Source organism: Eublepharis macularius, chromosome 12, assembly GCF_028583425.1.
Source record: "Eublepharis macularius isolate TG4126 chromosome 12, MPM_Emac_v1.0, whole genome shotgun sequence".
NCBI lineage: Eukaryota > Metazoa > Chordata > Lepidosauria > Squamata > Eublepharidae > Eublepharis > Eublepharis macularius.
In genome coordinates, this window is record NC_072801.1 from 60,278,915 (window position 1) to 60,306,827 (window position 27,913).

Sequence of the window (27,913 nt, forward strand, 5' to 3'; positions counted from 1 at the left end):
AGCTCTCCTGAAGAATGGCTGCTTTGGAGGGTGGACTCTTTGGCATTATACCCCCGTCCCGTCCCGTCCCGTGAGAGATTTTGTTGTGTGTGTGTATAAGCATCAAATCACAGCAGCAGAGTTATGGTGACCCCAGCTGGGGTTTTCAAGGCAAGCCGTTCAGAAGCAGTTTCCCATTGCCTTCTTCTGCGTTGTGATCCTGGCCTTACATCCAAATTCTGACCAGGACCGTCCCTGTTAGTTTCCAAAATATGAAATTATGACATTGAGATACATGTACCATCCCGGTTAAGTCAAACTACAGCAAATCACAACGAGAGGGATGCTGTTGAGTGGCAGCTCAGTTGGCCAATGGAGTTTATTTCTTGAAAGGTCTCTTAATAAATAGTCCATTCAACGGGCCAATGGAAAGTAGCAAAATCGTGGCGGGAAATTTCAAACGGAGAGATGAGTCCGAAGCAAGCCGCGCAATAGCCTAACTATGGAGTGAAGAAGCAGTACAAAGAACGTGAAGATAGGCAGGCACACCGGCTACTTAGAAGCCTGCGGGAAATATGAAAGAGAAATAAAATCGCCCAATAAGTAGGAGGGACATGATAGCGACTCAATAAGAACTGATTAAACGGAGGATTGGCACTGCCAATCACAACTAAGTGTCCAATGGGCTATCTGAAGTGTGTTTTCAGCATTGATGAGCGTGTCTTTTAGCCAGTGTGCGCAAGCGGGTGGGGTCTCACAGAACACGCGGCAAGGATAATTTGACATCCAGTTATCCAATGGAGGAGGGTGATGTCTTTGACTCCAATGGACACAAAATTGGGCGGGCCAAACATGCACCTAAAAGGGCGCGACTAAGGGAAGGCCACGACATTTGACAGACACTTAAATCCTGCCAATCGGGATCCTAAAGGCCAGGCCGCGTCCTCATTCGACATTTGAGGGCGGGAATAAATATCATTTCTACCGAATAGGAGGAGGCCTAGTTGAGAAGGCCGTGAGGGTTATTAACTATCTATCCAATAACAAAGCGGGACAGAGTTTGACCGGCGTCTCCGAGCAGCCAATCCATCCTGAGGAGGCGGAGTGTGTTCGCGCGTGCGGGGGGGGGATCCTCCTCGCTTCAGGGACACAATGGAGGCACCGGGGAAGGGGAGGCGGGACGACTTTTTGAGCGACATCTGGCAGAGCCCACTGGTGCGTCGAGGAAAGGGAGCCGGGAAGTGACAGGCTTTCAAAGGGGCCAATGGCGCGCGAGAAGAGGGGGGGGGAAATGTTGTGAGGCGGGTGTAAGGGAATAGCGAAGAGTAAAAGAAACAGCGCGCTCGAGTAGGCAGGTGGGTGAAAGAAAGAAAAGAGAAGAGGGAAAGAGGGTGCGGGTGGACGGCTGAGAGGAGGAAAGTCTGCCGGGGAAGGGAGGTGGTGGAGCGCAGACGGCTGAGAGGGGTATGAGGGGATGCGCGCGGGTCCTCTGAGGTGAGGGGGGAGGGGCGCGCTCCTGAGGGCACGAGGACAAAATGGGGGAGGGGGGACGTCTGAGCGGGAAAAAAGTGGCCGCCTCAGCCTCGCTCCTGTCCCGCATCGCTCGCTCTTCTCACGCCCGGTCAGTCTCATCTCCCACGGGCGCTCCTCCCTCAGGTGTCAGTCATCTCCCTGTTTCCCGCCGCCCCGCATTTTCTGCCTTCTTCATCCTCCGACCAGTATTGAGGTCCTCCCAACCAGTATTGAGGTTCTGCCTTCTTCATTCTCCGACCAGTATCCATTCAGTCTTCTCTTCCCCACTCGCACCAGAGGGATTTCTCTCCCCTTCCCCCTCTCTTCACAGATGATCCAAGGCGAGCTTTCTATGGAATAAATTTGGGTTAGACTTTTTAAAGGTTTTATTGTTTGGGGGTTGTTTGTTTTTTGCCGTATCCCAGAGAAATCTTCCTTTTCCCTCTTTTTCATTCTCCATCCGTACTCAGCCTGCTCTGAAACGTGTAGGGTTGTCAGCTTTCAGGTGGTGGCTGGAGATATCCCAAAATTGCAACTGATCTCCAGATGACAATGGTCAGTTCCTCTAAAGAAAATGGCTCCTTTGGTGGTGGAATCTATGGCATTATACCTTTCAAGGTCCCCCTCTTCCTAAAGTCCACACTCCCCAGGATCAGGCCCCCAAATCCTCAGGAATTTCATAACCTGGAGCAGGCACCCTTATGAGGATTTGAGTCCAGTGGCACCAAGACCTACAAGATTTTCAGGGTGTAAGCTTTTGAGAGTCAGAACTGCCTTCTTCAGACACAAGAAGTCTGACAAAGGGAGCTTTTGCCTTTTGAAAGCTTACATCTTGAAAATCTTGTTGATCTCTAAGGTGCCACTGGATTCAAATCCTGCTGGTCTACTGTGCACCAATGCGGCTACCACCTAAAACAACTCTATCAGGGTGCCTCTTCTCTCCTTCCCTTTTTCATCCTAAATTCCAGTTAGTTACAGGCACACACATACTCATATTCTTCCCCTCAAATGCTGAAGAGAGACAGCTCTTTTCCCTTCCCAAATCCTCTTCTTCCCCCAACAATGAAGAGGTCCTTTTTTTTCCTCCTGTCCTTCATTTCTTCCTCCTTTCATCCTCAGTTGTCTGGTATGAACACAAAGAGATGCTAAATGGCTATGGCTAAACCGTTGGCATTCCATTAATGCCCTGTTGTATGGACAGTGTCAGGTAGGTAGTTGTGTTGGTCTGCAGTAGAACAGCAAGATTTGAGTCCAGTGGTACCTTAGATACTAGCATGATGTTCAGGATATAATCCTTCGAGAGTCAAAGCTCCCTTCTTCCGATACGTTTATACACTAAAAATCTTGTTGGTGTCTAAGGTGCCACTGGACTCAAATCCTCTTGTTATATAGATAGGTTGCCCTGAATGACTCTAGTCAGGCCTGATTCAGATATAAGTGTGCGTTTGAGAAGCCTTAGGCATTTAGTTAGCTTTCCTATATCAGATAATTTTATTCCTGATAACACTTCAGCAATGGTTTAGGTTTGTTATGAATTAAAGAATCTTTGCTTCCATTTTAACCTTTTATTAAAGCATAATTATTTTGCATCTTTAACACTAACTCAAAACAAAATTATATCATTCATTACTGCTACATAGATAATTAAAGGAGAGCAATTACATCATATAAAATATCTAAAAATTATTTTTATTTATATATGTGATTTATAGTCTGCCTTTCTCAACTGTGTAACCTGCCTTGAGTCTCAGGTAGAAAGGTAAAATATAAATAATGTAAAATAAATAAAATTAACTGGGACTCAAGGCATATTATGTAGACTAAGTCAGTCAAGCAAGGAGTCCCTCCTAAGAAGCAAAATCAAAAAGAGTCCAGTAGCACCTTTAAGACTAACCAATTTTATTGTAGCATAAGCTTTCGAGAATCAAGTTCTCTTCGTCAGATGCATGGTACAGAAACTGGTCAAATATAGAAGAGGAGGGGGGAGAAGGGGAGGAAAGATGCAGTTAGGGGGGGAGAGGGATGTAACCAAAACATTCCTTTGCTAGTAAATGTAAACATCTCCTCTTGGTATGGAGATTAATTGGCTTGTGTGAGGCTTCAAAGGAGTTTGCCGTGTTGGTTTGTAGCAGCAAAACAACCAGACCATCCAATTCCAATGTAGTATAAGCCTTCGATAGCCACATCTGCATCTGGCGGGGAGAGCTGTGGTTATCAAAGGCTTATACTACATTGGAATTGGATGGTCTGGTTGTTTTGCTGCTACAAACCAACACGGCAAACTCCTTTGAAGCCTCACACAAGCCAATTAATCTCCATACCAAGAGGAGATGTTTACATTTACTAGCAAAGGAATGTTTTGGTTACATCCCTCTCCCCCACTAACTGCATCTTTCCTCCCCTTCTCCCCCCTCCTCTTCTATATTTGACCAGTTTCTGTACCATGCATCTGACGAAGAGAACTTGATTCTCGAAAGCGTATGCTACAATAAAATTGGTTAGTCTTAAAGGTGCTACTGGACTCTTTTTGATTTTGCTACCACAGACTAACACGGCTAACTCCTCTGCATCTATGACCTCCTAAGAAGCAGCTCCCAATCAGTTCAGCTTCTTATATTTATAGGTTTTTAAAATCATCTCCTAACAATAGATAGCTGCCCTACTTGGTAGGGAAGCACATGCTTCTTGGAATGCATGCACATTCATGCATGTATATTTCATTCATATACCAGATGGCTTTAAACAGAAACATGTCTATAGGCAATGTAAATACATTTTTGTTAGGACTAACCAGATCATATCAAAATAGTGAATGCAAGCTTTGGAATTTCTCAGAACGTTTCATCAGGCTGGATATTAAACAAAAAAAGAAAAAGGTTGTTTTCCTGCAAATTGTAACTTTCTGACAACAGGCTGGAATGTGTTGCAGACATGGATCACATGATGAAAGGGAGAAATCTGATTTCAAACTGTGTCAGAGGCAATAGTATATAACCCTTAAAAGCCATGAGGTGAGGGCTCTTTATTTTATTTAGCTGTTCACGAAAGCGGTTCAACAACTGGAAGATGATCATATTGTTTTTGAGGGTTATATCTATTATTATTTATTTGCTCCTTCTTCCCAGGCCCTCTGGTTCAATTTGAAATCCATTTTGCACCCTTTTCTCTTCCAAAGCTGTTCTCACAAGCAGGGGAGAACTTCTTTGTTGTCAGTTCCTGTACTGTGCTTTGCGTGTCTGCAGTCTATGCACAGAAGGACAGGCTCAGGAGCTACTTGTGAATAAGTGGCTCAGCTTGCTTTTCCAAGTAGTATATTGTGCTTCCAGGTAAATCTGATGGCAGGGAGAATTCCAGCTTGCTACTTTCAGCAGGCAGAATCATTTTCAAGTAGCTGCTGGCAACCAGCAATCTTTTGTTCTGATCAGTTTTGGGGTTGGACAGGGGTGTGAAGAAAGAAATCCTGCTTTCCTCCTCCATATGAGTGAAGTTGATCAGGAACAGTGCACTGTGAGAAGATTGACTTGTGATTAAGTATCCTTGTATTCCATCTCAAGCTGTGAGCATGCTTTTTCTCTTGCAGAGTCTGTCTAGACATTGCAAGGAAATTAGACCTCCTGTAAGGAGACACTTGCCTTACCAGAGACAAAATCTGAAAGTGGTGACCTAATCAGCAACAGTACTTGGGATATGGTGTAGCTTGCCCCAGTTGTTCCTGGGGTGCATTGATCGTTAAAAATGGTGGCCAGGGGGGCGGGATAAAAATTTGCTTTGCACCTAGTGGTAGGCTCAAAGAATCCCTGTTTTTCACCTTGAGATCTATACCAGGTCTAGATAAGGTTTGCTCAGCACCAGCTTGCCTGAGAATTGCTCCTTCAAAGACAAAGATTCATATCCCAGAGTAAAGCAATGAAGTGATTATAGTCTATTTCTAAATGTAGGTCATTGCTGTTGTCTGGAGCAACATGGAAGTGGGCCGTGGATGAACCTCAGATCCCTTTCTGAGCTGTGTCCAGAAGGTCCTCATGTACAATTAGGAGGCAAGAAGGTGAATAACAGTTCACACGTTTGTTACTTCCTGCATAAGAATTTGTGTCAGAACGTGTCTATTTTCATGGCTGGAAAAATCCTGGATACCTGTAAACCTAGTGATATGGTACCTGGGGATTTCAGCAATCTGCTTTATGTAATATAGTCACCTAAAACACTAAAATTAGTATCAAAGAATTAGCAATCTTTTTCCAGCTATGTCTTGCTATGTCTTGGGGATCAGGCAGCAACAAATTAGTGGCCCTGGTTGTACCACAATTCATACAAGAGCAATAGATAATGCCAGAAAGGTCACAGTTGTGTACTGAGTTCTTGATAGTACCTTGAGGTAAGAATATTGACTGGGGAAAGTGTGTGTGTCTGGGAGGGAGGGAGAGATACAGTGACTGCATGACAAAATGAGAGAAGAACCATTGAAAGACAGCTGGGAGTGAAGTGTTCTAACTGGATGAGAGGATGTGATTGAGGAGAGAGAGATATATAGGCAGTTTTAGATCTTTTTAGGTAGAGCTAGGCAAGGTAGGTACGATTTTTATAAAATAAGGCAGCTATGAAAGAAAGATAATGAAAGGTCAGGTTTATTGTGTATTTTGAACAAACACTGTTTCTTGAAATATAGTTGTTTCTTATTAATTTTATTTTATAAACGTATGTCCTCAAAGGTTCTGCTGAAACCTAAGGTTTCAGGGGTAATATACTAGTCAGCCCTAGTGACTTAATGTGGGTCCAGTATGATCCTAGTGGCAGCATAGTTTGTTGGAACTGAAAAAGGTTGGGAAACAGGCTGGAGTTCAGTGAGGGAAGTATCACACTGGTCCTCTGGAAAAGAATGATATTGATGTAACTGAGGAATTGGAGGATAGGTTGATGGCAAGCTAATTCAGATCTGCCTAGTAAGCTAAGCCAATGATTATAGACTCTTATTAGGGAACAATGTGGTATAAATATTTTAATTAATAAATAGGAATAGTTGGGTTGAAATCCAAGTGTGTAGGTGGTGGAGGTTAGAGCTGAGTAATAGTCTAAAAATATATAGAGGGAAAAGACACTTGATTAGAATCCTAGTCCTAGCTTAGAAAAGGTACCTGTGGTTTGTAGGAAAACAAAACTTTCTGTGTAGTTGATACTGCCTTTTGTGATCTAGGATTCAGTAGCTCCATCTTCACTGATGTTGGTGGCATAATTTATCTGTCCTGCCAGTCTTCTCCAGACAATAGGGCCAAGTACAGCATGGTACTGGAAAGAAAATGGGTTCTACTCGAGTGACTGCAAAGGAGCTCTGTGAGAATGATGACCTGGCCACTACAGTAGTGCTTGATTCCTACCTCGGATTTAAGACCCATAAGATGAATGTTAGGTAAGGGAAATAGCATTTTGACCTCTATTAAATTTGAGGGGGAGGGTGACTAAAGGGCTTGGACTACAAGAAGATCAGGACTATGGGGCAATGAGGAAAACAGTTTCACTCCTTTGTTTTATTTCCACAGTCCGCTCCCAGCTATCAAAAGAAAGCACCATTTTCGAGAGGCAGTGGAGGCCTTCCGGAAGCGCAAAGACCTAGAAGTTGCTTACCAAGCTTTGATGCAAGGAGGATGGGCCTGCCAGTATTTTCAGAACCGGAGCCGTCAGCAGGAGGCTGCCTTCAAGATTCATGTACAACTTTTATGGCTGGGCTGCTTCTGGGAGGGGGGGGGGATAAAGGGGTCTTTGGAATGTCTCTTAGGTTTTCTGAATAGGGTGCTGTGAGTTAAGCTGGGACTAGCAGTCTAAGGTGTGGACTTAAGGTTGGTACCTTCTAAGTGGCTGTAAGCTTTTGTCTCTTAAAGGCTACCTTCCTGTGAGAGATCCACATTGAATACAGTAGGACTAACTTCCAAGTAAATATGCCTAGGCTCAGTCTGCATGGTTTCTGCTGCACTGAAGAAAAATACTTCATGTTCTACCTCTTCCAAGACTGGGTCTGTCACAGTGGCTGCCCTTCCCCCTTTCTTTATGGGGACTGCTCCTGGGTAACATACCAAGTTTCTTGCAGCAGGGTAGCTTTAGAAACAGCAGCCAAGGGCTAAGATTCATGAATTTTATGGGAGTGGACTGAGCTCTGGAAGATGGGAGCTAAGGAACCACAATGGCTCTTCTGAGGGAAGCAGGGTTTGTTAGACCAGAGGGCCTCTAGGAGGGGCATTAAGCTGCCCAAGATGGGGTAAGCCTGGTACCAAAATGATGGTGTTCTTTCTGGGAGGATAGTCTGAGAAGCTAGACTGATGGGCTGTGGTTGTTATTTCTCCTCCATAGATATTTCGCTACCTTCGCATTTTCCTTCCTGAGAGTGGTTTTGCTATCAAGCCCTGTAGTCGCTATTCCCTGGAAATAAATGGGGCCCGGGTGGTCTCTACAAAGTCATGGTAGGTTTGTGATGTTGAATACTCTTCACCTGTACCCCCTTGTCTTGGTATAATTTACTTTCTTCTTTAGAAACACCCTCTGTGTCAGAAATACTCAGTGGCTCAAGAGTCACATGTGGCTCTTCTGAGCACCATTCTCCAATATGGTCCCGCCTTATGTTCTAGGAAAGTAAGCAGGGCCATTGTCTGCGGGCGCTTGTGTTGGCACCTTGAAACAGCTGCAGACAGATGGATCAGAGGATGGGTCAGTCTTCCTGAGCTGTGGGCCTTGTTCCGTGGATGCAAGGGCTCATCCTTTCCACTCGCACCTCCTTATAGCTTCTCCATTCTCAGGTGGCTGCTGGGAGGAGAGCAAGCTGGTTTCAGAGAAGAGATTCAAATCACCACCACTCTAGTTACCAAGGAAAAGAGAAAACTGGCCATGGTGGTAGTGGTGGTTTTGCTCCTTTCTCCAGCTTGATCTCCTGTTGGTGCCCTGGCAATCTCATTATCTCGCCCTGCCAACTGTGCCTCCTGCTGTGGAGCGAGCAGGAAGGTAGAGAGGGAAGCTCCGAACACCCAAGTCTGGCTAAGGCTTCAACATCTGTGGGGAGAGAGAACCTTACATACTCTAAAGTAATTTCGTAATTAGAAAGGCTATAAGTTATATTTTGAATATAGATATATTATTGTATACGTGTGTGTGTGTGTTTGGGGTCATCCTCATGGCATACAGTAGTCATGTGTCTGTTTTTTTTATTGTAATTATGAATGTGGCTCTCTGCAAGCCACAGTGAGGACCACTGCGTGCCATTGCAGTTGAGACTCTGTATAAGCACAGATGCCCTGACCTGGATAGCCCAGGTTAACCTTATCTCGTCAGATCTCAAAAGCTAAGTAGGGTCAGCACTGGTTACTTCCAAGGAAAACCAGGGTCACTATGCGGAGGCAGGCAATGGCAAACCACCTCTTTTAGTCTCTTGCTTTGAAAACCTCAGCAGGGGTCGCTGTAAGTCAGCTATAAGTTGATGGCACTTTACACATACACATAAACACACAAACTTTGCCACTTTGGGAGTCTTGTTTAGGGTGAAAGGTGGGGTACAAGTAAGAGGATATTACTTAAATAAATTACTCTCTACTGGAGCTTGGAGCAGGAGGATCAGTTGGGCTGTGAGGTTAGCTCTCCTCCTTTCCCCATAAGGAAGAAGAATGACAAGCTGGAGCTTTTGGAGGGCTACATTGCAGAATTGACAGAGCCAGATGAAAGCCTTCTGCGGGCAGGTGAAAATGACTTCAGCATTATGTATTCCACGCGGAAACAATGTGCCCAGCTCTGGCTGGGACCAGCAGCCTTCATTAATCACGGTATGCAAGTGCTTCCAGCCAATCCGAGTTCAGCTTCTCTCTGTATTTCAATCCCTTTTCTGCAGAGCAGCTAGCTGTGGATGTAGAGTTAGGTAGCAATTGAGCTGGTGGCTGAAGGGAATCCTAGAGAGCAGGAGCTGGCAACAGGCAGGCTGATGGGAACGGTCACTTTCACTTTTCCTTGACCTGCAGAATGGCTGTGGGTAAAATTCTGTCTCTGTGTGAGAAATACTGCGTGATTTTTTGGCAAGTATTGGAAGAATTAAATAAGAAGGCATATATTGCTTATTAAGATAGATGAGCTGTAGGAACAGGGAACAATGAGATGGTACAATCCTATTATAAAAAATAAAACCCAGACTTCATAAAAAATGTTAAGAATCAGCTTTCATATTATGTCTTACATTTGTGCGGTGATAGTTTCATTTGGGAGCTCCCCCCAACACATGCTGAGAGATGCTGATCTTAGGTTACCTTGATCAGAACTTCAAAATACTAAGTTGTCACTTGATCACTGTAATGATCGTATGTCTAAAATAGCTGTTTAAATCCAACTGCAAAAAGCAGCGAGAAATGCCCTTCCAACTTCTCCTGGAAGCCCAATCCCTGATTCATTGGAAGCTTTGTGTACATCCCCCCCGTTGTCAGGCTGTTCTTCACTATGATTACAGTATCAGAATGCCACATTATCCTCTACACCTAATTTTTAAAAAATCTTAATTGCTTCGAGAGAGAGCAGGGTTTATTACTGAAAATGCAACAGAAGATTTTTTTTTATTCCAGTCTTTAATAGTCTATAAGGAAGACTGAAAAAGTGGGCCGTTATTTATATAACTTATGTCTGTCTCTATCTGTCCCAACCCTACTCTCTCTATCCTCTTACACGATTTGCCTCTCACAATGGACCCCTCAGACTGCAGGCCAAATTGTAAGGTAAGTCACTAGTGACTTTTTGCTGTGGTTGGTGATACTCTTTATTAAAAGAACCCAGCCTCTGCATTTGAAATAAGCCCTGCAGACTCGCTCCATAAACTTGGTTCTGACTGTACTGTGTAGTCAGGGTGCAGAATTCAGGATATTTGGTAGAGGCTGGAAGAATAAGAGAACTAGAAAGGAAGCAGTGTCAAAACAGTGCCCTGGAAACCTTTGGGAGGGGCAGGGAGGTTTGTGAACTGCAAAAGCTCCTCCTCCTGATTCCTGGAATCCCTGCCCATTTCTCACACTGCTAGACTCAGACTGCCAGGCATTTCTTCACCACATAGACAGGAAACAATTTCATCTGTCAAGAAAGGGAAGAGCCAGAAGAACTTAAATCTGACAGGCTCTTAGCACCTGCTGTTCTGCTTCTGGGAGATTTGGACCAGAAAAACTAAGGAGCCAGGAAGCAATTGGTGTTTTGTGGCTTAGAATAGCAACAGCTGGGAGCCAAGACTTCTGCTGAAAGGAAGAAAAAGGAAAGAGTAGAGAAGGAGTCTGTTGGATTTTTATAGGGGAAGGTTAAAAAGGGAACCCTGGGCCCCAGCATTCCAAGCTTTCTTTTGTTTCCTACTGTTCTCTCCCTTATTACGTTGTTTATCACTGCTTTAGTTTGTCCCAATGGATGGAAACACTGCGTGTGTCAAGGTGCTGCGGGACATTGAGCCAGAAGATGAGATCACATGCTTCTATGGCGACGGCTTCTTTGGGGAGAACAATGAGCTGTGCGAGTGCTGCACTTGTGAAAGGTGAAGACTGTGAGGGCTTGGAGCTGGTGGAGAGGGTGTCATGGGGTGGAGTTGAATGTAGGTCCTGGAGCTTTGAAACGTGGAGTAAGGCCTTGTTATGTTCCTTAAAAAGGGCTGGGTTATTAGCTTCTCTGTTTTGTTACCTTTTTTCAGGAAGGGGGAAGGAGCCTTCCGATTCCTGAATCAGACACCTTTGCAATCTACCTCAGTCCATGAAAAATATCTACTGAGAGAGACGAACGGCCGTCTGCAGCGGTGGAAAAGCCAGTTGTGTAAATTGGCTCAACGCAGTGTGAAAACAGGGCGCAAGGCCCGGTACAGGAGGGCACGATTACGTGGTGAGATGTGCAAGGGTGATTTACTGAAATCTGACTTTTGTGGGTTGTAATACTGTGAGTGTGGGGGCGGGAGCTTGGGCATTTGCTCGGAGTCGCTTTTTCATAGAGGGGATCCTCCCCTTGGCTGCCTGCCATTGCTTGCTCACATTTCAGTGCCCCCCCTTCTGGTCAGTATTAATAGCACTCTTCTTTGGGTTGAAGAGAGCACCTGAGAATAGCTATCCTGGCCAACATCTTTTCTAGGACTAGGAGAGGCAGCCCAGCGAGCTGCATTTCTTGGAGCTTTTGACAGGCTTGCATCACCTTTTTGAGGCTCTGGGAAAGAGTGCTGTGGTGGGAAGAAGCAGTGCCACTTGCTTGTGTACTAGATTTCCCAGAATTACAACATTTTCAGATTACAGAGATTAACTCCACTAGAGAAAATGGCTACTTTGGAGGGCGAACTCTGGCATTATACCCTGCTAGGGTCCTTCTCCTGCCATCCCCAGGCTCTGTACTCAAAGCTTCAGGGATTTCTAAAACTGGAGTTGGCAACTCTTTTGTGTACAGAAGACCAATAGCCATGCAAGCATTGAATTGTACCTATGATTCAGTTGGATGCAGGTTGGGATTATCAGATGGGAGGGGATTCTGGAAACTGACTTCTCTTTTCCTTCTCTAGGTGCCCTGCGCAAATCCACCCTACGCTGGGTTTATAGAATCCTCAAGCCTCTGTACATCCCATTGCACAACTGCCTGGCCTGCAGTGCACGTAGGTGCAAGATCCGTAAGCAGCTGTTGGTGCATCTGCCTCGTTGTCCTCCTTCTATGTTACCAGCACTGCATCCTTGGCATTCTTTACATAGCAAGGGAAGCCATTTGGGGGCCCTACAAGACCGCTCTTTCGCAAGAACACACAACAGGCCTGTGATCTTGGGTTGGGCTGAACGGGGAAGCTTGTTTGTAGATCTTGGCAAGAGAGTGACTGTAGACTTGGCAGAGTCTGAGAGAGGAGGGTGTGGGACTGGGAAGAGAGAGCTGCATAATGGCAGTGTGGAGCTTAGGCAGGGCTCTGAGGAGCATGGTACAGGAAATGTGGAGAGGCACTCTGAGATCACCGGGCCATGTAGTTTAGGGTCTGAGGTATTAGGCTCAGGGGATCAAGAACCCCTTGGCTCAGGGGATCAAGAACCCCTTGGCTCAGGGGATCAAGAACCCCTTGGCCCAGGCGATCAAGAACCCCTTGGCTCAGGGGATCAAGAACCTCTTGGCTCAGGGGATCAAGAACCCCTTGGCTCAGGGGATCAAGAACCCCTTGGCCCAGGCGATCAAGAACCCCTTGACTCCTCTTGTTCCTCTAGCCAGTTACCCTACAGGACAAGGAGCATGACCCGGCACCAGGCTCAGATTTTGCACAAACTCCCACTGCCACCGCCAGCAGCAGACCCCAAACTTTCCCAGTATGCTCATGTTCATCTTGGAGGCAGGCAGCGCTGGCAGCAGCCCCCTCCTAACCAGATGGATAAGGACCAGGCAGAGGAACACCATCCCCCCAAACAAATGCTTTCTTTTCCCCCTTTCATGCCATCTAAGCGACTCCGACTGGTGGTCAGCCACGGCTCCATCAACCTTGAGGTAGCTTCCAGCTCCTCTGATGAGCTGTTCTGATTTGACTGGTCTCCAGGTAAAGGGGTACTGAGAAGAAACCCCAACTTTTTTTCTGAACTTTGGTTTGTTTAGAAATCAGGACAAAACCCCTATACCAGAATTGGCCTGAAAGCATCTGTTCATACCCTTCCATCATCTTGCTGTACGGGGTGAGAAGTCATCTCTTCTGTCCTGGTGTGATAAAGCCCTGTACACCTTATGGGGTATCTGTGCTGAGAATCCAACCCTGTAATCCTTCCATCTGTTTTTCTAATGCAGGTTGTTTCACTTGTCCCTTCCAGGGAACTTTATCCCACCAACATTTGCCCCACCCCCTTTGTAAAAGCACACAACCACCTGGTCAAACCTTACTTCAGAACTTTGAAACGTAAGCCATATAGTAGTAGGCTGCATGGATGCTTGGTACTGACTCTCCTTGCCCTCTTTTCTTAAATCTACTTGCTCACTCCCAGAGTCCTTCTGCCTTTTGACTCTAGGTGTCCTCACTCTGTAGTCTTTAGTAGTTTATCCAAGGACTACTCAGAAGAACGGACCCCTCCGCAGGCACATGTGGTGCTTTGCTATTCATTGCCCATACAGAGGCTGTAATGATAGTGTGGGTGAAGTGACTTCTGGGTAAAAGAAACCGACATCCAATCAGGGAAGCCTCTTATATCATTATTAAAAGCAAACCAGCAACCACAAGTGCACATTTGCATGCAACCCATTTAGCGTAAAATTAATGGCTACCATTTGCTGAACAGGTTGATCTAGGGAATGAATTCCCCCTTTCTCCTCCTTTTGGGTGCCTAGTTATAAGACATCTGATTTTCTACTTTTAAAACCAGGTTTATATTAGCCAGATTTGTCTACTGTTTTTTTTCCCCTCAGTGGGGCTTTGATGCTACTGTGTATTGGAGTTTTTAAGATTCTTAAGGTATTAAGGATTTTTATTTGGTGTACAGTTCTCAGTTGAAGTTGATAGAATTTTCATTATACTGGTGAAATGGGTGAATTAGAATATATGCAAATATTCCACATTGCAGTCTAGCAGTAAAGAATGAGATCTTGTATTGAACAGTTCTGACCAAGGACTGCTTGACTCAAAGCATTATGATAAGGGTCTGTCCCTCTGTGAGGTGCAGGCTTGAGCAGAATAAATAATTCTGTCAGTCTAGTGGTGGTTGGGTTCCATTGAAAACCCATTGTTAAAAAGTAATTTTCTGTATATTTGCCTGCTGGTCCATTTCTGACAGTTCTTGGGATTTTCAGTAGGTGGTGCTTCAAGCAATCTCTTTTGGTCACTGGGATATTTAGAAATCTGAGGGTTATCTGGGACTCTTGAGCAACTACTGGATCCACTAGAGCATTGCAGCAACCTTTCCCTGAGTGTGTTTGCTTCATTGTTTGGGCAGAATTTTTGCATTGAACTTTGAAGTGCTGAGTTGAATATGCGCTTAGCCAGGAGTCATTGGAGGGTCTGATTTCTTCCTTCACTTTATTTTCTGTGTGGAACTTGGCTTGTTGCATTTCAGTTGTAGAGAGGCTCTTTATATCAGAGGCAGGTGCCTGCCTATGAATTACACTAGTGCCCATTGTTCCTTGATGTCTGATATTGAGAGATCTGTCTTGAACAACCTTCAGGATTGCTTTTTTGGCTCCAAGACAGACATGTATTGTGGTTCAGACAACCTGTTTTTCACAGCTCTTCAGGCACAAGTGCTGATACTTGTGATATTACTTGTGTTTTGTAGAAGCAGTTTTTAGATGTAGTTTTTGCTATGTACAAAGGGGGAACTTGCAGCTAGGAGAAGTTATTACTGCTAATTCTGTCCCAAGAATGAAATTATTTATAATGCAGGGGAAATCTTTGTTCATCTCATAGCTTTGGAAAAGACAGGCCTGTCTTCAAACCTTCAGAGAGAACCCACAGCCCTTTAGCTATGAATTTTGGCCTTGTGTGGGTCCTAATAGAGTGTAGCAGTGGTAGACTCGGGAGGAGCCCATAATCTATGTTATGGAGAATGTTCACGGATGCTGGAAATTATACAGGTGTTCTCGAAAGCCTTTGTAGAAGTGCACTCTCAGCATAAAAAGGGACATTTTACACCTTACCAGGTCAATATTTATACAGTCCATACTCTGAGGCAAAGTTTTAAAATAACCTTTTTTGGGCTGTCTGTTTGAGTGTCTCTTTTCCTCCTTACATAAATGTTCACAGTTTATGCATATTCTCCATGTAATTCTCTCTAACTCTGGTCTGCACAATATACCATCAGCCACTGTATTGTTCACTGAAAAAGCTGATCTGTAGCTGAAATTGCACATCTTTTACTGTTTGCATGTCTGATGTATGCGCACGTATTTTCTCTTTTTTGTGGCTTTGTTCCCCCACCCCCCATCCCAATTTTCTAGTTTAATACTTGTTTCTTCATGGAAAAATGATCCTGGTTACTTCTTGCCATTTGTACATCCTCATTGATTTCACTGACACACAATGCCTTGTGGTGCGTCTGTCTCCGTTATGGTGCTCATTTTGTGCCAATGTCTGGCTCTGCCAGTGCTGTCCTGGCCACAAATGTGCCCACATTTCCTTGTCCCTATGCTGCATCAGAACAAATTACTGAGCTTCTGTAGTGAAGAGATCAAGAAATAGTTCAAGATGTTCACTTTCATCTTTGTGTATCGCTGTGCACAGTACCAGCATCTGTGCCAAAAATGACATTTTCCTAACCTGCTCTGGGTCCTGGTGTGCTTAACTGAGTCTGGACCTCTTGTGTTTCCTGCCTGCTACTGTGTCAATTTGTGGTTGTCTTATGTTTGTTGATTGTAGTGGACTAGAATTCAACCTATAGGTAGTGCTGTTGCATGGGTACTGGGGAGGGGGGAAGGGAGTGAGGCGGTCAAGGGCTTTTTGTCGTGAAGCATTGTGGGAGGGGGGTGGATGTTGCCAGCCAGGACACTTATGCTCCCTGTTGAAAGCAGGGGTGGGGCTCAGTTTTCACCTTTCTGTGCCTCTGTTTCCCCATCTTTTCAGGTGGGTTTTACATTTTAAGCTACCTCGTTTGGGGTGGAGGCATCAATACCCCTCTAGGCTCTGTTTTTAATCTGCTCTTTTAGTACTGCGTCCATTAGCCACATTCTCCCTCATCCCATAGTTTATACAACTTTGAAATATGTGTATTCTCATGAATGGAGGGTTGCTGGCCAGTAAACCGAGAAGCAAACCCAATTAACTGCTGTCCTTGTATGACATGTAAGTGATTTTCTTTCCTCCCAATCAGAAATTAGTCACAGTTCTTGTTTAGGCATCGACTCAACCTCCTTCTTTCTGCCCTGTCAAAATCCAGTCTCCGTTGTCATCGCAGACACATTGTCATCTGTTACATTTGTTGCTTCTAGCCACTGTAAGAGGCTTTTGAAGCATGTTCTTGGCCTGGAGCCAATCTTAATTCATTGCACAAAAACAAACATGCCCTCCTACTATAACATCCCCATTTCTCCTACTCCAGCACCACCTGTGTAAATTCATTCTCAGGAAGGTGTCCAGACACCTTAAACCATATTGGGGGGGGGGGGAGGGAATAGACTGGACAATGGGAAAGGTCTCTGGGATAGCTGGGTTCCTCAGGGAATGGTGGAGTGTAGGGCTTCAAAGCACTGCCTTCCATACCAGTGTTCAGGATTTCTAACTATACTGTATCAGGTTCATTGCTCACTCCAGTTCATGCCTACTTTTATAAAACAATGGGGGTTGCTTGACCCATAATATGCAGGATCTAGGGTGGGGTGGGATACGTGGCCGCACTGTCTCCCCTCTCCATCATTTTCCTAATGCTTTATTTAAATATAGGGCTCTTCCAGCACTTGTCTGTTCACCTTAGGAAAGTTAAAATGGGGCAAGTCTGGAATTTTGTGTGTGTGTGTTCTTTTCCCCCCACCCCCCTTGCACAGGAAGGAGTGTGTGATGCCACAGGTGGTATATATTTACAGGGCTGTGTCTGTTCTTCAGAATTCAAAGCCAGGATAAACCAAACACTGAACTCTCATAAACTACAAAAATCTGGTTTTTCGTTCAGTTGCTTTTTAAAGATTTAATTTCTTTTAACGAGATGGACAATAAGTTATGCAGGACACTGAAACTGTGACCGCTAGAATTCTGTTCAGCTCCTTCTGATCCTTGTTGTGCTCCCGTGGGGTTTTAGTTTCGGAGATTCAGCCAGGTCCATAAGCTCTTAAACCTGTTATTGCAGTCTCAAAGGCTACAGACTTGTGGGATAGGGTGATGGGATGCGCTCAGCCCTGAGTGTGGATTGAGGGTGGGGAGGGGGAGGGAGAGGCAGGGTGGACTTTTTAATGGTGCTAAACTGGAGAGGGTGGTTGGAGGGTGCTCTTGACTCCAGAAGTGAGAGTTGGAGGCCTCAGGGTAGACCTTGCCCCCATGATCAGGCAGGTATCCTGTAAAGGGGGGGGGAGGGCGAAGGCAGAAACAGGTGTTTGCATTTTTAACGGTGTGTGTTCTAGGGGATCGTATGTAATACTTTTTAAAATACTTGATTGGAATAAAAGTCTTTTAAAACTACTTTGTTCTGTGGTTCATGGGGGTTGGATGCAATATAAGAGAATCAGATTACACATATGACTGATCAAGAGGTGTACAGAGCTATTGGGTCACTTTACAAGACAGGGACGCGCTTGGCTTAAGCCCTCCATTCTCAAAGGTATGTCCAAATGTTACTAATATATTTTAAATGGCTTGCAGAATCTTCTTCTCTGCCCTGCCAGATCAATACAAGCGCAAGACTATGTAGACCCATAACATGCTTTAAGGGAAGCAGAAAAGCTCTGAATGGACATGGAATTTCTCTCTTTAATTCCAGCCCTGACAGTCAGTGCAAGAAAAATATCCCATTGTACGAAGACAAAAAAAGTGTGTGCCTCCCCCGCCTTTTGTCTTGCTTGCTGTGAAGCACTGTTTTCAGGGAGGTCCGGCTCTTTGGACACCCCTCGTGGTGCTGGCAGCTTGACGGGAACACCTTCCATTTCATGTCCCCCCCACCCCACCCAGCTGCCTGCTTCGCTGCTGCTCCATCTGACCCTCCTCACGAGGGAAGCTCCTGCTGGATGTCTGCTGTGTGTGCCATAGAAAAGCTCCGTCTGCTTTGCCAGAGTTGATTTCTGCACTACTTTGCATGCCCCGAAAGAGACTGATTCATTTGCCTTTTGTTTACCTTTCCAGTATTAAAGAATCTTTCCAATGTTAGTTAATCTTTGTTTAGTACTTTGAGACCCTGTGCTAGGTTGCCACTACTTCTCCAAGCCTCGCTGTTATCTCACAGTATTTGCAAAGAGGGACTTGTTTTCTTATTAGGGGCTCTGCCCCTGCTTGCTTCACTTGCCAAACCTGTAGCTCGCTGAGCTCATATTTAATAGTAGCTTGAATACTGAATAAGTATTTCTGTCTCCTAAGAATTGCAGCAATACCTCATGAAGCACAAAGGGTACATGCCTGCCTTCATATACCATTTTTAAAACTCTGTATGATTACATACGTACCCATGTCCATGAGAATTTGGAAAAAAATAAATGGGGCTTACACGCATTAGCCAGTAGTAATATGTGCATCCATGGAAAGCTGGAGTACAGAAAGTAGCTTACTGGCACTCCCTGTTTCTGTTAATGGCAACTGCTGCATATATACATGGGGGAGTGTCCGAAACAGTTGTCTGCTTGATTTTTAGGGAGTTTTGGTTTAGTACAGCATAGGTAATTCCATCAAGGTCTGTTCCATAGGTGCTTTCATCACAATCTGCTTTAGCATTAACTCCAAAGGCCTACAGGAAGGGGAAAAAAGACAGACTTCAGGTGCTGTTCTTGTCAGAACTTCATCTTATGCCATTGCAGAGGAAAGCATTTTGACTTAGTTTCAGAAAACAGGTGAGTGAAATCTAGGATTGCCAACAGACCACTTGAGGGAGGGCAGTTGGCTCTGTAATCCTCTCCCTCATTCCAAGCAGCCCACTACTCGCTTTTGCGTGCTCTTACGTTGCTTTAGCATTTTGCACACTGGTGAATTGGGATGTTTTGTATTGCAGGGTTCATTTAAGTTTACGGGGATGTTAAAAAATTTTGACTTTGTTTCTATGTTTTAAGTTGCCTCAAACAATTTTTCTCCAGAGGTCCCATACAAATACTAAAAATGTTAAGTTTATTTCGATATTAGTACTTTGTTTTTAAACCCAAAGGCCACACAAAGTGGTTTAAAATATTCTTTCCTCTGTTTTATCCTAACAGCAACATTGTTAGGTAAGTTGCAGAGAGTAAGTGCCTCAATGTCACACAGCAATCTTCCATGGCATTGTGGGGATTTGAATTTGGGTCTCCTAGGTCCTAGTCCACCACACTGAACTAGCTGTTCAGCAGGACTGTACTTGTTGGTATAGGTGGTATAGTCATCCCTAAGGGGGTACAGTCCCAACACAGTCTTCCCTGGCACTTTTGGTATTCATTTGAACGGCTTTCCCCTGTAATTCCCAATCATTACTAGATAGCTGTACCCCTGTTTCTCTGTGGTGACTGCTGTATGCTTAATGAGCAGTGGTGGTTCAGTTTAATATCAAAGGTTCATGCAGTGCATTTCCTTTTGTCTCTACAGTCAATATCCAGGAAGTTGGATGGACTGGGACTGATACATACAGTAATGTATGCTTTTATAAGGTCAGAATCTGAAGCAAGAGCGTTGGCAGGAACAACACATTTATTTATTCACTTTATAGTCCACCTTTCTCACTAAGACCTGAGGCAGATTACAGGGTATAAAACAGTGCAATCAGACAGCATCTGACAACCAATGAACAATACAGTAGGACTAGGTGTAAAGAATTAGAGAACAACGTGAACAACAAACTATATAAGGTAAGGCAGTACTGTATAAGGTACTATAAATGATCTAGACTGGATTACAAGGTAAAGCCCGTTTGGTTTAGTGGTTAAGAGCAGCGGGACTCTAATCTGGAGAACTGGGTTTGATTCCCCGCTCCTCCGCTTGAAGCCAGCTGGGTGACCTTGGGTCAGTCACAGCTCTTCCAGAGCTCTCTCAGTCCCACCCACCTCACAAGGGGATTGTTGTGGGGATAATAAAATACTTGGTAAACCGCTCTGAGTGGGTGTTAAGTCATCCTGAAGGGCGGTATATAAATCGAAATGTTATTAAAGACAATGCAGTAAAATTATTGGCATGGACTACAAGCCTATTCTAGTTAGAGAGTTTATTACAAGAATGGCAGGTCTCTTACCAGTTTTATGACTTGGCTTTTTTCATTGTTTTTTTTAGGGCCTGTAAATCAAAGAGATGAGACCACATGAAGTTCCTCACCCAATCCACTGAAAATAATTGTAGATACAATGCCTGCACTATTGAAATACCACCCTCTGACCACTAGATGTCCTGCAACAATCTTTTGTGATTTCAACAGACATTTCCAAACACTTTCAGCCCGATTTTCACAAGTCTTGGAGCTTCCTTCTGTTTTTTTAAAAAAAGCTTTTCTCCGAGAGAGCAATAGAGGGCCAACTTTCATATGAGTGTTGTTGTAGGCAAGCACCTTCTTGTATGAAACGTGTGGGGAATACAGCCTCTTAAGTGGGGATCATACTTCCTCCATTGAGCACATTTTAATCTATTCATTATGAAACAACATCCAGACACACCCACTTACCCTTTCTCCTTTTTCTGTACAATACAAAGGCAAACCACAACAGGAGAAGAACCAGGAGAAGGCCTGCAGCACAGCTTGCCCATATGATTGTCAGGAGCGGTTCTGTAAAATCAAGGCTGTCTTGAGTTAGAATGCGCCCAATACTCATTCAAACATTCACAGGCTGTTTCCAAAGGCTACCAGAATTGGTCCTTCTAACAATTCATGTATCCATTCATTATAACTGTCTCATTCATAATTTTATTCAGCATACTATGTACAGTTCTGGTCGTCCCATCTCAAAAAGGACATTGTAGCACTGGAAAAGGTACAGAAAACAGCAACCCAAATGATCAAGGGGCAAGAATTATCTTCCTTATGAGGAAAGTCTAATGAATTCCAGTGTTTTTTTAAAAAAGACAACTAAGTGGGGGCATGACGGAAGTTGATAAAAATGATGCATGATGTAAAGAGGGGAGAACTTTTTGTTTCCCAAAATACTGGAGACCACCCAGTGAAGTTGCTGGTGAAAAGATTCAGAGCAGTCAAAATAAAGTATTTCACACAATGCATCATTGACTTGTTAAACTCACTGCCTCAGGATATAATGATGGCCTCTAGCTTGTGTGGCTTTAAAAGAAAATTAGGGAAGTTCTACACAAGACATCTTACATGGGGATGCTCAAGTGTAGGGAGACGCAATGTTAGCCAGGAAACAAAGATTGCTCCTCAGAGGGTCTGTTAAATTTACCTTTGTGAGGCAAAGATGAAATTAAGAAACCTCTGAGGAGTGATCTCCATCGGCTCTGTCTTTTTAAACAACCCTCATGTAGAAAGGTGATAATTGACAGAGCCTTGGGGATGCGAAGATAAAATTAACAAATCCTCTGATGAGTGATATTTACCAGCTCTGTCTTTTTATATTATACTTCCTGGCTAACATTGCATCTCCCTACACTTGAGCATCTCTGTGTAAGATGTCTTGTGCAGAAAGGAAGATAGGTCCATGGACAGCTATTGGCCACAAAGGTTAAATGGGATCTCCGTGTTCAGAGACAATATACCTGTGAACAGCAATTGCTGGAGGATAGCGTTGTTGTCAGAATTTGTTGGTGGGTCGGAACCAGGCCTTTTTTGGCTCATGTTAGAAATAGGGAGCCAGCTACAGTCTGAAAGAAAAAAAAAAAAGGGAAGAAAGAAAGAAATCTTCCGAAGACTCTCCCTCCCTCACTGCAGAATTAAGTCGCAGTTCCTGGGAAGGTCTCGACCCCGCACAGGGAACAGATAAGACCATAAAAGTTAATTGTTTGAGACCTCTTTAAGGGTCCCCTGGCCTTCTACATATAAATCACCAAAAGGGTAAACAACAAACAGCTTATCTTTGGGAAAACAAGGTGTCTAAAATCCTCAGCCAGTGAAGTGTGAACATTCATGTGTAATTTACAATGTAGTCAAATACATATCAAAGATGCAGTCTATCACAGAGGTAAAGGATGTGTAGACTTGTGTTTACATGAAGGACTTTCGACGGAACTGTCTTTCAAGAACAAAGACAATGCGATTGATTAAGATATTAATGAGGCAAGTCTTTGATATTTCCCTATAAAAGAGGGATGGAACAAGAACTCGGTACCCCTCACTTGCCAACACGCAAAGGCCAGATTGAGCTTGTGGTTGTGCAACGGAGTGGTCCCAGAGCTCTGGAATGGGAGGGGGAGGGAAGGTTGTTTTTCTGTAGTCATCTTATAGTATTATTGTATCTTGCATGCTAACGTGTTCTGTATCTATCTCTATAGTGCTCTCGCGGCCAGTGAGCTGGGCCCATATCTGGTGCCTTGCTCAACTGTTTTTCTTGTTTTGTTTTACCTTTATAAATAAAAACTTCCAGCTTTGCTTAAAGATCTTCTTGCTGCTGGCACGTTATTCTTAGCAGAAATATCAACTTAGTACTAGGGAAAGATCAAGGGAGGTTGCACTCTTTACATGCCTATGGTAAGAGGCAAAACCCAAGCAGCAAACCGACAGCAACTAATGGACTGACCCCTGGTTGCAGAGAGACCATTTCCACAACAAGTGTCAGGAGGACTGATGCTTCTGCTGTTGGCCTTCAGGGACATCTGATAGCCACTGCGAGAAACAGAATGCCAGCAAGGCTTTTCTTATGTTCTTTGTATGTTTCTTATCTATATCTGCACGAGCTATCTTACCTCAATTTTTCTTTTAAAAAGTTTGTTTCTAGCCCTTAATGATGGGAAGATAGGTTTGAAAGTTTGCAGGCAATACTTTGTAAAAGCTCAGAAGCCAAAGAGGTTAAAGAGGATTTTCTATGGGAGAGGAGGGGAAATAAGGTTAAGTGCCTCATATAGCTCTTTGCCCTTCACAGTGTTAGGAAGAATTATGCAGTGAACAATTACATGATTTTTTTCATAATTTATACAACAAAATAGCATTTTTTATGTTCAGAATACTGGTTATATTTTTGCAGAAATTTATAAAAAGGTATAGGAGGGTTTTTTTAAAAAAGGTTACATTCATATTAATTGCTGACTTACAGAAAAATATCAAAAGGAAATTAAACAAGGGCCCACTGTGGTATGCCTTCCACTATTCTCAAGCCTACCTCACTCCAGCCTTGGATCCAATCCTTTACCTTTCTGATTCATTTAGTGACAGGTACCCCATGGAGTCTAAGCACTGAGTGCCTCTGTTCTCTACAATGTGGCTTGAGGCGCCTACGTGAGGGTGTTTGACCTGGGCAGCCTGGTTCATTTACCTGTCACAAGCAGCTCCACGGGGTCACTCGGCCCTGACCAGACAAAGGGATTTTCTCTGTGGTGATATTGACAGGTGTAGTTCCCTGCATCCTCTAGCCTCTTCATAGACAGAGCAAAGGTGGTTGTATTTCTGCCGGGCTCTGACATCTGTGATGCTATCAGGTCACTGCCTTTGTGCAGGGAGAAGTTCAGACCATTCTCTGGTCCTCGGCACTCAATGGTGATATCTGAGTCCAGAACAAGCTGCCTCCTGGGTTCCACGCTGATGGTGGGTATCGTAAGGCTGGGATCTGGGAGAAGGAAAACCAGTGCGCACACAAATTAACATCATTTGATATTCACCCAATATAATCCCATTGATTCCGTCCAGCTCAATAGACCCCATGTATGCATTTCTAGTATCATATATATTCAGGAGCCAATATATTTGGATTGTTTCTAGAACCAGAATATAAATTATGTGCAGTAAATAAATTGGTATAACATAAAGCAGTTGCTGAGTTCTGTTTTCCTCTGTACCAGATTCATGCCCTTTTCCTGCAAGTTTTTGCTTTCCTGCCACTGAATGTACACAGTCTTGGCTGTTTCCGCTCCTGGGCAATTATGATGTGGGTCTCCCTATGACGTGTAGTTCCCTCATTTACTATTTAGTGGTCTGCAGAAAGAAGTATAGTCAGCTGAATGCAATTTCTGGGCTTCCTATCTGGTCCAGATTTCCAGGGCCTTTGGGCTAATTTAATGAGAGCAAAACGTCAGGTTATATGTCATATTTAGAAAACTACTCCATATTTTGGTTTAACACAGAATCAGAGCAACTACTTATGGCCCAGATCTAGTACTCATTGGAAATACTTTTTTTTTTTTAACCACCCGAAATTGTGTTTGGGATGTACCATTTTAGACTTCAAGGGTGGGTAATATCACTGAATGTTCTTCCATATTTTTTAAAAAATTCCTCCACATAAAAACTAGATGTCTGTGAGGAACGGTCTTCTTAAACCTTTCTCTGACATACTGCTTTTCTACGTACTTTTGTGGGGTGTAAACATGAGGGAAGCATCCATCATATGGGTCCCCAGCTGAAATCTGAAGTGATACAACTTGGAGCCAAGCTACAAGTGAAGAATGATGCAATGATGCAATCCAGTTGGAAAGAACACCTTTTTGTTTGGAGCAATGCAATCAGGTTGAAGAGGGAGTGGAGGAAAGGAATAGTAGTAGTAGTAGTTGCAACTGACTTATAGTGACCTGAGCTATGGGGCATTCCAGTCAAGAGGCGAGCAGAGGTGGTTTGCCATTGCCTTCCCTCTGCACAGCAACCCCAGTCTTTTTTTAGGGTCTCTCATCCAAGTACTGACCGTGGCTGATCCTGCATAACTCCCAAGTTCTAACAAGCGCAGGCTAAGCTAAGCCATTTGGGTTGCTGAGTTGGGAGCGTCTCCAATAAAAGCGAAAATATAATTTAGTCCCAGCTGCTTTTCCATTTCATGTATATTTCTGGAAAATGGAGAAAAAAACAACCACCTTGTAATGTCATTTTTGAAAATCAAGCATGAGGCTGTAGCCAGGTCCTCACCTGTTATGTTGATGTATATGTTGTTGCTGAAGTTCGAGCATTGTTTACCAGAGTTTGAATTGAAGCAATAAGTACACCGGTATATCCCTCCATCTGCTTGCTGAGCATGGGTAAAGTGAAATACAACTTCACTGGACTGCACGTTCTTGACTTTCTGAAGAAGTGAAGCCCCTTCTTTGTACAGATAAAAATCTGTATGTGGTTGGTTTCCACTGTTACAGCGGATATTGGTGCTTTCACCCATGGTGAGGATCCCACTGGCGTCTACTGAGATGAATGGCTTGGGATAAACTTGAGCTAGAAGAATGCAAAAGAGAAGTGATACTTGGAATCAGGAGCAGATTTTATAATCTGGGAAACATTTACGTACTCCAGGGAACACATGAGGCCAAACTTGGGTCAGATGAAAAATACCCACAGGATTGTGTGATTCATTAAGATCTTTGTTTGTGACATTACCCAAGGGACACACATGAATTAATTTATTGCTTTCAATCTCTGCTCAGCAGTTGGTTTTAAGGCTTATATTTTGAACTGAGCAAAGGCTGCTAGGTCAGCAACATTGGCTCCCAAGACAAAAATGGCTTTTTAAAATCTATTCCCTTGTCTCCAGTGTGAACAACTGGGGAGGAGGTGTGTGTGTGTGAAGGGCTTCTTTCAGAATTATCCCCTTTGTCTGCTCACTTTCCAGCACAGGTCAGGACTGAGAAGAATGAGAATGATGAGCTAACCCATATTGCTAACATATTTTCTGCTGTTCACTGGCTGGTGGGATTCAAACAAGGCTGCCACCAGCGTACCCAGGGAGGGGCGGGGGGCTGCTGAGACCCAGAGCCTCCAGCAGGGCCTGCTGTTGCCATCCCTCACTTTCTCTGCTGCCATCTGGCTTACATGTGAAGCCTCCTGCCACCCACACTCCCAGCCACACACACACTGCCCAGCACTGCAAGAGGAATGGCAGGCAAGTGGCACACAATGGTGATGCTCCCAACTGTGCAACCTTAAGTTCTAGGATGGAAGAAAACTTGGGTATAAAAATAACAAGACATAATGTCTTTTTCAGTCTCTCTATATGTTACGAAGTACCTAGGGACACTCAAGTGAACCTCATTTCATGTCCCGCTCCCCCCTCCCCCACAACTTCCCATGCACTCGCTTGCACAATCATATTTCAGTTTGCTCCCCGTGGTACATTCAAGCCTTCTGATAACAGTTCGTCCTCAGCTGCTAAAAGTATCCCAGTTTCCCCCGCCTCCCACATTCATTCATTGAAATGTAGATTTTGATCTTTCTCACACCTTAAAGAAATGCAAATTGGCAAAAAGGAGCCCACAGTAGCTACAGTACTTGGAGCTCTGCACTTGAGGATGCAATCACACAAAGGGAGCTCCTGTGAAAGTGGCATGCATGTGTGCCAAGCAAGAGCAGCCTGCCCGGGAATAAAGGACCACATAAAATCCTGTGCTTGAGCGTCCCAGGTAATTTGCAATGTGTAAAGAGACTGTCAGTCTGGTATATATCACCAGTGAATGTTCCTAGTGATATTCACTTGTGACATAAAGTGGGAGAAAGCCTTTTTTAAATTAAATAAATGTTAGAAGCAACACAGTTTTTAAATTTGATTTCCAGATGGGGAAAATGTAAGGCCCTTTTAAATGGTAATTTATGAAAATTGCACATGCAAGAACTGAGCCAAGCCCTCACCTGCTAGCTGGATGTTTGCTCTGTCACTGGATTCTGAGCATCTCTCGAATAAGAAGCAGTATATACATACGTAGATCCCCTGATCTGATTCTTTGATGTGGGCAATTGGAAACACGGCCTCATAGCTTGCTGCCTTGACTGCCTGAAGAAAATGACTCTGTTTGTATAGAATAAATGTTGCCCTTGCATGGTTACATGTGCAGTGGATTGTGACATTTTCCCCGAGGGCAACTACCGTACTAGGGCTCACTGTTATGGAAGGCTTGCGATATGATTGTCCTGAAACAGAAAGAAAGCAAGAATGGTCGTAGATGGCGGTCTGACTCTGCACAATGGGAGACCTTTGCATGTTCTGGGGAAACATACAGAACCAAGATTAGATCAATGAGAAAATATCCCCAGGACTGTGATTAATCTGTGCCGTTAACCAATGGAACACACATACTAACCAATTTATTCCTCATTACATTTAGTCAGCAGCTTGTAAAAAGCAAGGGCCATCGTTTGAACTGAGCAGAGGCGGATTGGCCAGTAGCATTGGCTGTATCCACTGCTGCATTCCTGCATGAGCACAAAGAAGGGGCTCTAGTACTTTCTTTGCTCTCCCGGATATGAACAGCAATGTGTGAGTGCATGCTCGTGTGCATGCATGCACTGTCCATCCTACACTCGGTTTGTGTAGCTCAGCCATTCACTGCTGTGCTTCTGCTTGGGATTACTTTGGCATTGTGGAAGGCTTGGTCTTTCACAATCAGGTGGAAGCAGAATCTGAGATGAGGTTCTGCGCCGTATTTAATAGAGCGTTATTTCTCCATTAAAATCTGGCAGTCCTTGTTCCTATGCAGCAAGATCTCAAACATGTTTACTCAGGAGTAAGTTCCAGCTGGTGCAGCAGTGTTACCAAATCATTGCCTCCGAGCCACTTACAAGATTGTCATTCATCCTTTAATTAATAATTTTCCGGCCAATTTAAGGTTGCCCTTGTTAGTGATATGATGATCGGTCTCAGGCAGCTTCATAGCTGTTTGCTGCTATTTTTTAAAAAATTAATCTGTCAATTACACCACACTTAGAAGTCAGTATTTACAGGCCAAACTGTACAGGTCATACTTCCCCTATCTATGTAATTGGCCATTTCATTAAATACAGCTAATCCCAAGAAAAGCTTCAGTGGTGGTGGCCAGATG

The 27,913-nt window shown here is 44.1% G+C and overlaps 2 protein-coding genes across 3 annotated transcripts in view; one reads left to right on the top strand and one right to left on the bottom strand.

Annotated features, from left to right (window-relative positions):
• The first annotated feature begins 1,289 nt into the window (after positions 1–1,289).
• KMT5C (lysine methyltransferase 5C) lies at positions 1,290–20,662 on the top strand. 2 transcript variants are annotated; one of them, XM_054992195.1, is made up of 12 exons: positions 1,290–1,334; positions 5,430–5,536; positions 6,739–6,895; positions 7,026–7,191; positions 7,831–7,940; positions 9,124–9,287; positions 10,201–10,220; positions 10,875–11,011; positions 11,165–11,349; positions 12,011–12,100; positions 19,631–19,692; positions 20,309–20,662. In XM_054992195.1, the coding sequence occupies exons 3-12, from the start codon at positions 6,786–6,788 to the stop codon at positions 20,315–20,317; spliced, it is 1,053 nt and encodes a 350-aa protein (XP_054848170.1). In that variant the 5' UTR covers positions 1,290–1,334; positions 5,430–5,536; positions 6,739–6,785; the 3' UTR covers positions 20,318–20,662. The 2 variants fall into 2 exon arrangements, with proteins under 2 accessions (XP_054848170.1, XP_054848169.1); XM_054992194.1 differs by lacking the exons at positions 19,631–19,692; positions 20,309–20,662 and having other exon boundaries at positions 12,011–17,557.
• A 2,655-nt stretch (positions 20,663–23,317) lies between these two features.
• LOC129339521 (immunoglobulin superfamily member 1-like) overlaps positions 23,318–27,913 on the bottom strand; it is a 32,448-nt gene continuing 27,852 nt past the window's right edge. Inside the window, exons 8-10 of the mRNA XM_054994103.1 lie at positions 26,977–27,005; positions 25,023–25,319; positions 23,318–23,736 (exon numbers count right to left, since the gene is read on the bottom strand). Coding sequence (XP_054850078.1) covers positions 23,438–23,736; positions 25,023–25,319; positions 26,977–27,005 — 625 coding nt within the window. The 3' untranslated portion in view covers positions 23,318–23,437. The remainder of the gene's footprint in view (positions 23,737–25,022; positions 25,320–26,976; positions 27,006–27,913) is intronic.

Excerpts from the sequence above, each read along its gene's own strand:
- KMT5C (XM_054992194.1), top strand. The coding sequence starts at position 6,786 with ATGGGTTCTACTCGAGTGACTGCAAAGGAGCTCTGTGAGAATGATGAC. Across the intron at positions 9,288-10,200 it reads AGCAGCCTTCATTAATCACG|ACTGCAGGCCAAATTGTAAG; the intron begins GTATGCAAGTGC and ends TGGACCCCTCAG. Across the intron at positions 11,012-11,164 it reads GAGTGCTGCACTTGTGAAAG|GAAGGGGGAAGGAGCCTTCC; the intron begins GTGAAGACTGTG and ends ACCTTTTTTCAG.